This window comes from Microcebus murinus, chromosome 3, assembly GCF_040939455.1.
Source record: "Microcebus murinus isolate Inina chromosome 3, M.murinus_Inina_mat1.0, whole genome shotgun sequence".
Lineage (NCBI taxonomy): Eukaryota > Metazoa > Chordata > Mammalia > Primates > Cheirogaleidae > Microcebus > Microcebus murinus.
Window position 1 is genome coordinate 39,728,330 of NC_134106.1, and position 12,770 is coordinate 39,741,099.

At 41.0% G+C, this 12,770-nt stretch overlaps 1 protein-coding gene and 1 long non-coding RNA gene across 3 annotated transcripts in view; one reads left to right on the top strand and one right to left on the bottom strand.

Annotated features, from left to right (window-relative positions):
* LOC105866282 (uncharacterized) lies at positions 1-6,829 on the bottom strand. The gene is made up of 3 exons (XR_012918557.1): positions 6,628-6,829; positions 3,815-3,944; positions 1-2,388 (listed from the first exon to the last, which is right to left on the bottom strand). It is a non-coding gene; the product is annotated as an uncharacterized LOC105866282 (long non-coding RNA).
* A 280-nt stretch (positions 6,830-7,109) lies between these two features.
* PPP1R21 (protein phosphatase 1 regulatory subunit 21) overlaps positions 7,110-12,770 on the top strand; it is a 59,673-nt gene continuing 54,012 nt past the window's right edge. For both annotated transcript variants that reach the window (XM_012755450.2, XM_012755468.2), the window contains exon 1: positions 7,110-7,193. In XM_012755450.2, coding sequence (XP_012610904.2) covers positions 7,137-7,193 — 57 coding nt within the window. In that variant the 5' untranslated portion in view covers positions 7,110-7,136. The remainder of the gene's footprint in view (positions 7,194-12,770) is intronic.

Consider the following 12,770-nt stretch of genomic DNA (forward strand, 5'->3'; position numbering starts at 1 on the left):
GCTCCCTCTTTGAAGAGGGGAGGGACTGGTTGGGTTTAATGCCTCACAAGGCTGGTATCATACATATTCAGCAGGTTTGGGGAAAAAAACTATACATATTTATGAAGGGAGCTGATGCATGCACAATGAGTAAACATATATGAAACATACATCCCATGTTCACTTTGAGATGGGTTTTTAGCATTAAAATGAGGTGGAATTTGGTTCTTTACATCAAAAGGTGATCTATAGGACACAAAGAGGGTTTGCGTGAAGCATTGGTAAGCTGGCTGAAACTGGCTTAGGGTTTGCAATTGCTTATCAGAAAAGAATGTTTGTAAGGCCAGCCCTCTGTCCCATCAGAGATGTAGTGGTCTGGTTGTAAATCGGAGTTGCTAGCCCCTACTGTTAGGGAGCCTAGCTATAGGAATTTAGAAATTTGCCATGCCCGCTGGGCTCTGAACCCTCAACCGATAGGGAACTTTGTTTCTTTAATCTTAGGGACCTTACAGTCAGTTTTAGTGAAATAGGGGCATTTATTTTGGCCTCTCAGATGACAGTAATATTTGTAGAGCTATGGAGTAAGGCATTACTAGCTTGTCCCCAAAGGTCTACTTACAGAGTTCAGAGACGTGTGCCCTTACTCAGTCTCTTTACATGATACTGGCAAGGAATAAAATAGTGACATTTGTAGTAGAGTAAGAATATAAACCATGGGCAGTAGTAAAGCATCCCTAAAAAGTGAGGACACCAATAAACACACGAAAGCATGTTCAACACTACTAATCATCATCCCAACCACTCCCCGAGACCCTGCCCTCAGATTACGTGAGCAACCCCAGGATACTTAGACCAGCCCTGACCTCTTCCCCCACCAAACAACTCCAGTGATTATCTACTGCGTGTAGGTACAGGTTAAGATGAATACCAAGAAGTATAAGGCTTGCTTTGGTACCTCACCCATAATCTAGGACTCATTTCTTTTCTGACTTTTTAAGCTAAAGAGCAAAACATTTCCTACATGGTGGTACTTAACCTAACTTAGAGAATATACAATCTGTAGTAGAGGTGGAGTACATGGGTTCTAGTTTTGGTTCTGCCAGGTGACTTTGGGCAAGGACGTCAGGATGCTGTGTTTGTTCGGCTGGTCTTCAGTCTTGCTGTAACTGAGATGGGCAAGCACTGGGGCAAAGCCAAAGGAAGCAGTTGCAAAACTTCAAAGTGCAGAATTCCTATTTTTAGTAGGACTCCTCTAAGTTGCAAATCATCAGATTTTGTTCAGATTTTTGCTTCACTGAGCTCTTATTACTAAACCTGAACTTTGGAACTAGAAAATCATGTGAAGAAAACTCTTTTCTTTCCTGCTCACCTCCTCCCCTTTTCATTTCATGGTAGAGTGATAAGCATGATCTCACTGGATTAAAAATAAAATAACAACAAGGATAGTATGTTATAATGAAAGGCCCACCACTTGCCTTCCTCAATCCTTCCCCTATATCCACCCATATAAACACTCTTTGTTGTTCATTATCCTGGTAATCACAGCCATGGGGATTGTGAAACCAGACCAGTGAAAATCTTTGCTTAGTTATCTTGGTGACTATTTGGGGAGGTGCTGATGGGGCTAGCTGGATTTCCAATGTCACTGTAGTAGCTGCAGCATACAGCAAGCTACTATGAAGTAGAACGTACGATTTAAAGGGCATGGAGAAAGCTGTGAAACTTGAAAGGAGCTGTTGAATTTCAGATGTGTGCAAACATGGAAAACATATCCTGTAGCCAAGACAGTAAACATGTGACTTTACTGATGGCATAACTGGTCATCGTCTGTGTGGCCAAGGGAAGTTTCACATTGTTCTCCATCTATATATAGTTGATTCTCATTACTTACAGTAGTTATGTTCTATACATTGTAGCAAACACTGAATTATCGAGTAATATTACTCTGAGGGAATCTATAGGGGTAGGTTCCTGTGAGCCTCTGGTCACAACATTTTCACCAACCGATCAATATATAGCTTTGTTTCATGTGTGTTTCTGTTTAAAGACACCTTATTTAATATATATTGTTAACTCATTAACATTGAACTGGTGGTCAACAGCACTATGACTTCTGTCTGAACAAAGCTTATCATACACCTGTATCTAGGAACTCTAGATAACTCTTCAGCAGCACTAGGCTTGTGGGCCATTTTAAATGGCAAAATCACCAACAAAAATGCAAAAAAAAAAAATGTAGCACTAAATAGACCAGCAAAAAGGTCACATGTTTATAGTATGAGAGCTGAAACGAGAAGGTGAACATTTTCTTCTTTGACTTCAGCTGGGAACATGGGCTCTGGGTGACTCAGACTCTTCACTGCTCTGTGCATGTCTGCAGATGACCATGAAAGTCCCATGAGAATTGATCTGGGGATTATAAACAAATTTTAGCAAGTTGGCAAATTCACAGGTACAGAGTCCATGAATAATGAGGATTTACTGTAAACACTACAGACAAGGGGCTACTATAAATTGGCAAAATCCAATTTTTGCCTCCATTATTTTTTAGAGACATGAGAGGTTAAATGTGCTATGTATTCATATATGAGTCACTTACTCTCAGATTCAGTAAGTTATTTGGGGAATGGCATTGCATTTAAAATAGTTCTGAAATCAGGAGCTATTCTTCAATGTTAACAAGGATTTGAGACCCCCCCCCAAATTATGCATTCCCCAAGTTCACTTAGTATCTCACTTTTCATCTGTGTCTCAGCCATTGTCTAAATAAAAAATAGCTATGTAACCCAGCCATTGGATACCAGCTCAAAAGTATCCAATCTTTGTGATGTGGAACATACTCCATATAAAGGTGAGATAGCTCTTCAGGCAAGACCTGGATGATTCCTGTCTTAGTCCCCTTTTCTGCCCCAGGGTCTAACTTCATCTGCATGGTTTACTGTATGGAAGATGGCAACCTATTATCCCTCCATGATGCATAGTAGTCCTGTTTTATGCCAGATCTATTGTTCAGGGTGGAGTAAGAACAATGCAAATGAAGCTTTCTTCTTGCTCATGCTGTGTGACTACAATTGATTCATACTATGCTTAGGTGTGCAGAGAAAACAGAGCCTCTCCTTTCTCTATGACAGATCCAGTCTTCCTTAGAAGTCTCCACTCCACTGGAAGGGAAAAGACCTACTCATCAATTAATGATATACCACTCTCCTCAGTGAAAATAATTTTCTTTTGGTTTACAACAATCCCTCTCATCAGAAAATGCTCACTTGTTCTGAGTTTTGTCCCTTCTCTCTCACCTCCTGAGATGGATTCCAGGTGTGTGCTCTCAAAGGGCAGGGCATGGATATTGGACCTACAACAAGCAGGTCCTAATGCTGCTTTTTGGTCTTCACTAGCCCTTTGGTGATGTGTCCCTTGCTTACTGGCCCTTTGGTGAGGTGTCCCTTGCTTACCCTGCTGGCATCGGCCACAGAAATCTTCATTTGGGGAAAGAATGATCTAGTCTCTTTTGGCTTGGTCATGGCCTGCCCTAGGGATTCTCCCAGCTGACTTGCCTGTCCTATGTAACTAAGACCTCATGCCAGAGCTGACTGTCCCAGGGATAGACAGCTGACCCAAGTGGAGCCAATCAGAAAAATCCTTGGGGTTTTTCAAACTAGAACTAAGTTAAGCAACCTAGTTCCTCTCCAGAGGTAATGGAGGCAAAACTATGGGATGGGAGGTTTGGGACCTGCTAGTATACTTGCTACCCCATAGAAGCAGAAAGAGACCTGCAAGAAGAGGCAGAGACAATGTGAGGGCTACAGAAGCACTCAGATTCTGGTCTAAGTTGTACCTGAGCTCCTGCAGCTCCTCTTTTCTTCCTAGTGTTCTGTGAGATAGCCACACACCCTTCCAGTAAATTCCCTCTTTGAGTCCAAGCTATTTGAGTTTAGTTCAGCGAGTTTAGTTTCTGACATCTGCAACTGAAAAAAAAAAAAAAACAGTATGTTTTTAAATGTTTTAATGATCATCCCAGCACTTGCATATTTATGATAATTCCAAGTAATTTTCATTTACACCATTCCCTACAAGTATACTATGTTTATAGATAGAGAACTATTGTTGGCAAACATGAGATAATCAAGGTTTTAAAAAAATTCCATTATTGCGAAACGTCACACTGATACAAAAAAAGTACACAAAACAAAAATGTACGTTGCAAGGAATTATCGTGAAGTTTAACACCTGTGTCACTATCACACAGATAAGAAATAGAACATTGCCCAAACTCCCAAAGCCCATCTCATGCCCCCCTCCAGGTAGTTACCATTTCCTCCCTCCCTAATGTAATCACGCTCTTGACTTTTATGGTAATCACTTCCTTACTTTTCTTTCTAGTTTCACCCAAGCATGCATCCTTGAACCTTTGAGTTCTGCCATTTTTTGAACACTACATAAACGAAGACATACTATATATATATATATCTATATATATATAGATATAGATATTCTAGCTTTTTTTGCACTGGATTATTTTTTTGAGATCTATCTCAAATTGCTGTAGCTATAGTTTTTTTCATTGCTATTTAGTATTTCATAGTATGAATGTACAATCACCCATCCATTCTGTTGACAGACATTTGGAGTCTTTTTGTTTTGGGTTTTTGGGCTATGATGGATAATGCTGCTATGAATATTCTTGGTGAATACATGCACACATTTTTACTGGATGCACTTAAGAGTAGAATGGCTAGATCATGAATATTTACCTTTTCAAGTGAGTAGATAACACCAAATTCTTTTTCTAAATTGCTGTTCCACTTTACATTCTCACCAGCATTTTGTGTGAGTTTCTCTTGTTCCATATCCTAACACTTGTCAGTCTTTTTAATTTTAGCCATTTGTGTGAGTGTACATTGGTATCTTACTGTGGTTTTAATTTCACTTCCTACTGATTACAAATGGAACTGAACACCCTTTTGCATGTTTATTGGTCTTTGTCTTCCTTTGTTAAGTGCTTGTTGAAATCTCTTGGCTATTTTTTATTTGGTTGTCTTTTTTCCTTATTGATTTTTAAGAGATCTTTATATATTTGGATAAGGGACCTCTATCTGTGGATATATATGTTGCAAATATCTTCTTCCATTCTGTGGCTTGCCTTTTCACTAACTTATCTTTTGAGGGACAGATTCTAACTAACTTGTTTTTTGAGGGACAGATTCTTAATTTTATCAACTGGGATTTTATAACAATGCATCTGACAGAACTGGCTTAGGCAGTGGAAAATACATTTTTAAATTCAGTAAAATGAACTTACACAGGCCCTCTAGCTAAAGTTGCATGTTCTTTCTTTGGAATGTTATTTCTGGAATGGTGATTTTTTTTTTTTTAATAATTGAAAATTCTATTATTTTACAAACCATAGAAATACATTTACAGTATTTATTTCTGCCACTTGGTGGTGCCATAGAAAACTAATAATAATTTTAAAAATTTATTGTTCTGAAAGTTTGCTGGACAGTAGGACCTGGCTATTAGCAAATTGAGAAATATAAACATTTTCAAAAGTATGTAATTCTTTTACACACTACAACAGCTGAAAATGCACATAGCCTCAGCACTTCACTATAAAAGTCCTGGTTTACTAATAACCAAACAAGAAACCAAGATAGTACTAATAGTTTTTTTAATCATGGAAAATTTCAAGCATTCTACAAGTGCCAATATAACATCCTTGTACCTATTACCTAGATAATAAATATTAACATCCTGTTATATCTACTTACAAAAATTTAAATAAGAATAAGGTTTATGCTCCTTTGCTCTCTCTAGTTCCATTCATCTTTCCATTTTTCTCACTAGGGGCAACTACTATCCAGAATTTGATGTGTACTGCTTCAGTTCTTGTTTCTGTATTTTTAGTATACGTGTCCATGAACAATACAAATATTACTTCATGTTTTAAAAATGCATCTTTCTATACTACAGTACACTGCAATATGCTTTTTACATTTAACGTGTTGTTTTGCCTTGTTGATATATACAGACAATATGATATATATACCGATCTAGGTCCTTCATTTTAACTGCCACATTGTAATTTCTGGTAAACATATACCTATATTTATTAATATATATCCACGCACTATGAAAGAACATTTAATGCTACAATGAATGCAATTCCTGGAACAGTTATCTAAAAAAATATTTAAATGAATGAGTAGAGGCAGCCTTTTAATTCAAGCAAAACAGGCACAAAATATCTCAGGCAGACTAATTTTTGCTTCAATCCTCTAGTCTTTTTGTTTTTTCTGGTAATGTCCACTCCATCTGCATGCATGACAGAAATCATTACCTGAAATTTCCTAACGGTCTTTCACTCAACTCACTGGAAAAGGCTCTGATGTGGTGTGCTTAGGGGTTAGGGGTGGGCGGATGAAGTGGGTAGAGAATGGACACAAAGAAATCTCATTGTCAAAATACAAAAGACAACGACGGTTTGTGTGGTTAGGAGCAGGGGAGAGTGGCATTAACAGCGTTATAGAGTGTTTACAGTGTAGGGCATGTCCTGTGCTACCACATCCGGATAAGGAGATGACAGAATACAAAGGTCTTTCTCTTCATGCTCTTTCTGAAAGATGTAACCATTAAACGCCAGGCGGTTACCATGGGAACCCCGAACCAGGGGTGGGGAGATGGCTAGAATTCTTGATGCGCTTAGAATGTTTCTTCTTCCGGTCCTCTGCTCTTCGCAACCACCATCCGTCTCCTCCCCCGCCCATTCTGTAGGGTCTCAGCATTCTCTTCCCCTCTTCATTCCTCCCTTCTCCGTTCCAGGTCGCCATCTTGGACCATGCGTCAAGATGGCGCCCCCTGGTCCCAGAAGCAGAGCCCAGACACGACGGTGAGGTTGCGCGCGCACGTACTCAGGCGCGGGAGGGTGGGGCGGTGACGCCAGACGTCGCTCCGCCCCCGGTGTTCGCTCCGCCCCCGGTCCCACTCCGCCTTCCTCCCACCCCGCGAACCCGGAAGTGGAGGAGGAGTCGCGGCGGCCGTGGCCCAGCAAGCAGACACTGGCTGAGCCGTACCCCGGAGCGTGTGCGGGGTTGGGGGCGGGGGGCGGGGGGAGGGCTGAACGGCCTGGGCAGCCTGGCCTGGACGGGGCGGGGGAGGCCATGGCCTCGGCAGAGTTGCAGGGGAAGTACCAGAAGCTGGCTCAGGAATACTCGAAGGTACCCATCGTGGGCGGGGAGCACAGGGGGTCCCCGGTCCTGCGGCCTCGGGTTGCCTTGGCAGCTACTTGTCTGGACGGAGGGGGACTGTGGAGGGGGCACTGGAGCGCGCCCCTCCTCTCCCCTCCGCCTCCTCTGTCCACCATTACCGTGCCTCCACCTGCAGATCCCAGGAGATGGGGCCGGGCGGTGTCTGGGTCCGTGTGCATTTCTGCAGGAAGAAGCTGGAGTTTAATTCTCCCTTGTCACTGAAGTAGCGGGCTTGGGACTCTAATGTCATAAATCCTGGCTTCTTGCCTCGTGCTGGCCAGTAGGGGAAGGGAAAGGTGTGGACCATTCCTCACCTCGCTGCTTCCTCAATTTTCTCAGCCCAGTGATGGGGAAAGTCACCCTTTTTTCCCTGCCTCACAGGGATGATATGAGGTTAAAGAGACTTATCTGCCCCTAAATCAATTCGAGAGGGTAAATAGAGTCATTGTTGTAAACTGCTTCCCTGGTGATGGGTGGTTACGAATGTATTCAGTGCTTTGACAAGATGTCTGGAATGATTTTGAAAGCTTGAGTGCTAGGGCTGTGTCCTTTTCTCTCTCTTGTCCCTCGGTCACCTGGGATGGGGTGGAGCACCCAGCAGGTGCTCAGTGCATATTAAACAAGATAGGAACTGCCCCTTTGTCGTGTTTATGTCGTCAGTCTCTTTAAATGATGGAACCCTTTCCTTGGAAAAGGATGGTACAATTTCTGGGTAGGATGTTTTCTGCCTTAAGAATGAAGTTATTAAAGCAGAATCTTATATCTTCAGAAATTGATTCAACAGTTATTAAGTTTAGTTTTTAGTGATCTTGGCATTCATGAAGTCAATAGGAATACCTAGCCCCATTTTACAATTAGGGAAATTGAGACACACATTTTCCCCCATATGATTTCATTCAACAAATATTCAGCAAGGTGAAATGAAATATTCTTTGAAAAATAAAATCTGTGCCTAAACATACACATTTAAGTCTTCACCATCAAATGGGAGTCTTTTGAGATGGTGCCACTGGTGCCACCATTGGGGACATATTTGCATTTCCATTTGAAATTGTCTTAAGAACCTTTGGCACAATGTCAGTGATGGCAAGTTTTCATCGTTGAGGGAGGATTTCCTTGTTTTAAAGGGCCAGAAGTTTGGAACAAATTCATGCGATGAAGTGGGGTGGGTGAGGGATGGCAATGCTCAAGTTTGGCTCTACTGTTTTTGGTTGAAAGCATTTCATGAGTATAAAGTAAGGGGACTTATTTTTCTTTTCTGGAGAGTAGTAAACAGGCTCAGAAGGTGATTCCAAATAGCAGAAGAGGAGTTTCAAAAATGTTTTGAGCAGGGACTGCATTGTTGAAGTAATTAAATGGCCTTCTAAAGTAGTAAGAACTCTAAGATTTTATTGTTTGGGCTTTGCAGGCTTGTTCAGCAGACTCTTAACATGTGCCCCTTGTGAGCAGTCTGCCAGGGTCTGTTGAGTGAGACAGGGTTCCAGCTTAATGAGTCACCTTTAATAGAATATTCAAACATGGTAAATAACTATGATATAATATGATAAATGTTATTTCAGTGGGAGCACAGAGGAGACATTGGTAAGGGTAGAAGTTACTTGGATTGGGGAGTAGAGATGAGGGAAGGAGGTAGTGGTAACTTTCCTGGCAAAAGGAACAGCCTGTTTGCAGACATGCCAAATCATTAAGATAAATGGCAGCAAGTGGTGACATGAGGTTGGAGAGGTAACTTGGACCTGATCATGGAAGGTTGTGGATGTCAAATAAGGAATGTGAACTTTATCTTTTGAGTGATGGGGAGACATTGAAAGGTTAAGCTGGGGAGTGACATTAGTTTTAGGAAGGAAACTGGTAATCATGTGGAGGATGGATTGAAATAATAGGGAAAGACTGGTGGAAAGAAGAAAGAAAGTTTCAGGCTGTTGGAATAGTTTTGGGGAGAGTAATGCAGGATTAAATAAAGTTGGTGACTTTGGGGATGGAGAAGAGGGGCTAGATTCAGGAATTATGGTTAAACTTTTTAGCTTACCTCTTTTTTCAGTGCCTGCTATGTGCACAGCACTAAACTTATAAAAGCTGTAGAGTGATTAAGGCACTTATCCTTGTGTCTCATTCATTTTTTGGGACTTGGTGGGTGAAGGAAGACTGAGAATTGGCCCTGAAGTTCTGAGGTGAGGGAACATGATTGCTGCTGACACAATGAGGGCTTGCAGGAAGGGAGTATATTAAAGGTTAGATGCAGTCATGGAATTTTAGGGTTGGAAGGCACATTAAAGTTATGTTATTCACATACTAGCTTGGGGGTAATTGCTGAAACTTTCTAATGGAAATGGACTGGCTAAAAGTCAGGACAAAGGCTAGTGCTTTTGGAATAATTCCCATCAAGAGGAACTTGAAGAGTTAACCAGGGTAGAAACTGTGGGGAGCACCTGTGGGAAGAGTGTGCAGAGAGGAGGAGGAGGAGATGCTGAGGAGACTGTAGGAGATGTGCCAGAATTGGGGATCATTTTCCCTATTGGACCAGACCATATTTTATTCTTTTAATTGCAATGTGATGGAAATTTCAGGACTCAAGAGAACAGAGACTGGTAAAAGATTTCATGTGCTTTTTAGTCCCTGTCAATTGTGGTACTAGGCAATTTCTGTGCTCTCTTCAACTTTGTGCTATGGGAGAGAGAGTCTGCCTTTTTGTTATTACCTTTCCTGGCACAGAAATTGTGGGCAGATACTGAAATCCAGTTATATTGTTCTTTTGCCTTATTTAGGATATAAAGGAAAAAATATTTCCTTTTAATCTGTAGAAGGAAGCCTGCATATCAAGAGAGCAGCAAGCATGATCCTTAAACCAAGAACATTTGCAGAATCTTCTCATTCGTCTTTAATGCAGATCTCAGCCTGTGCTCCAGGAAAGGGCCCATTCCTTTCTGTGAACTGTGGTCACAATCTCCTTTCCTTCTGAGAAGGAATAAAGAAAAACAAAAGGTCTGAGGAGTTCCTATAAAGCCATAAAATAAGACTGATCCTTCACCTCAGGAAGAAAAAAAGAGACTGAGAGTCTAGTTAGATAAAAGATGAATCGTTTAGGCTAACGCAGATGAGAATTGCTGAGGCAAACAGGTTGCTAAAATAAAGTGTTATGGAAACATCAGTAAAAATGGAGATTAAGACATCCACTGGTTTGGGCAATTAGGAGGTCATTAAAAGCTTTTTATAGTTTAAAGTTCAGTTGAATTTGGGACTGGGGGGAGGTGTGTAGAGGCTGGTTTTTAGAGCCTTATGAAGTTAATAGGTAATAGATGCAAGCTATCTCTTTGAAATGTGAGGGAAAGCTAATCAAGTTTTCAGTTGCTACATTATAGATTAAGAATGAAAGAATATTTCTTACTTGCTATTTATTCCACAACCTGCTCTGTTTTGATGCTGTGGTATATCTCATTATGGAGAAGGGAAGTGAAAAATACTCAGTTCTGGCTCCTTTGATTTCAGCCTACTTTCTTTGCAGAAGCACTCTTGCCTGGCACTATGGCATGTGTGTAAGCAAGTTTCTAGTTCTGTCTTCCCAGTGTTTGTGTCACTCCGGGTCAGTGATTCTCAAAGTGTGAGCCCTGAGTGAGTTCATCGTCAGTGTTGTCTGGGAATGGGTTAGAAATGTAAATTCCCAGGTCCACCCTGGCCCTATAGAATCTGAAATTGGCAGTGGGACCCAGCAATCTGTTATAAGAAAACTCTCCAGTGGTTTGGATGCATGGTAACATTTGAGAATCATTGCTTAAGGAATGGTATCAGGACAGTAGCTTTGGCTGAGATAAAGATAATCTTTTTAAAGCTCTTTTTGAGGCGGTGGGAAAGCCAAACATCCATTATTTCTCTATAGTTTACTTTGTAATTGATAATTCTTTTAGTTTCAGAGGGGATTGCCTTTGGGAACTTTTTAGACTTATATTCTTAGTACAGAACTACTCACATTGGGAAAGGGTCAGCTTTGATCTGGTGTCTTTGCTCTCCAGATAGTAGGGTTTGGTGGAACCTGATTAATCACCCACTCCTGTAAGAGAAATAGACTCAGGACCTGGGTTGGATTAAAATTGAGTGTCAGCTTTTTTTTTTTTTTTTACCCGGATGTGTAGGTAGGGCTCACTAGTAAAGCTGGATTGGAAAACAGCTTTGTGTTCAGTGCTATCCAATGGAACTTTCCATGAGAATGAAAATGTCCTACATCTGTGCTGTCCAGCAGGATAACACTAGCCATGTGGTGGCTTTTGAGCACTTTAAAATGTAGCTAGTGTGACTGAAGAACTGACTTTAGGTTTATTTAATTTTAAATAATTTAAATTTAAATTGCCACATGTGGCTGTTGGCTACCCTGTTGGACAGTGCTAGCTTAGACCTTAGATCAGTGCATCACAAATGTAGATGTCATGTGATTCACTTAAAGACCTTGTTAAACTGCAGATTCTGGTTTAGTAGGTCTGGGTGGGGCCTGAGATTCTGCTTCCAGGTGCTGCTGTTGCAGCTGTCCGAAAACCACACTGAATAGGAAGGCCCTAGAAAGACAAGGGGTGACCTACTCTTGCTCCTTAGTTCAGTGCCTTACCGACTCAGTCACTTATGGGGGCTGCAAGGGGTGGGAAGTGGGGGTTTTGTCCTAGTGATTTTCCCTGAATGGAAAAGATTACAATTGAGGGCAGGTCTGAGAGGAGTTTTTTCCTACTTCGGTGACAAAATAACCTCAGCTACCAGTACATAGTACGTAGCCTGTACATACTTTATCCTCTTCCTGGGATAGGAACAAGTAAGTAGGCAGAGAGAAAGACTAAGTGGTATTCCCAGTACTTTGGAATATTTAAAATGTTAGAACTGGAAGGAGTTTTCGGGATCATTCTAGCCAGATACTGAAGTCTACGGATGACTTAAGTATTTGGAAGCTTTTGGTGAGGCTTAGGGTTGTCTGTTGCACACATCACTTTGTAATGAAGAAAAGGCTGGATGTTTAAAGGTTTGTTTTATAGGGTTGTAAAACGTGTGTAAATGTCAAAACATCCATTGCATGAAAACAGCCATGTAAGAATGGTTCTAACACAGAAGATTGTTGAGGGTTAGCTCAGAAAATGCGTATGGGTGATTCATCTCTTTTTCCTCACAAACTCTTCTAACAGTTTGTCATTGAATGTAGTAAATACCTAGTCTTGGGCCAATTATCCCATCATATTGTCAAAAAGACATGAGAGAAATCATAGTTGGCTTACAACCACTTTCTGTAACTAGAGAAACAGCTTTGTGATAGGTGTGACTGAGGTTGGGCCATTCTGGAACCAAAGTTATATAGAGCAGGTCTGGACACTGATCATTAGAGAGTTAGGCTCAGGGCTTTGATGGATTTTTGGTGTCTAGTAGGACCATGAGGTTCAAATCATTTGGAGAAGGTTCTTAAAAGGGAACTATTAAAGTGATGACAATCTCTTATATATTACATTTAAACATTTTTTGTACATAGTATTTTTTTTTTTTTTTTTTTTTTGAGACAGAGTCTCACTTTGTTGTCCAGGC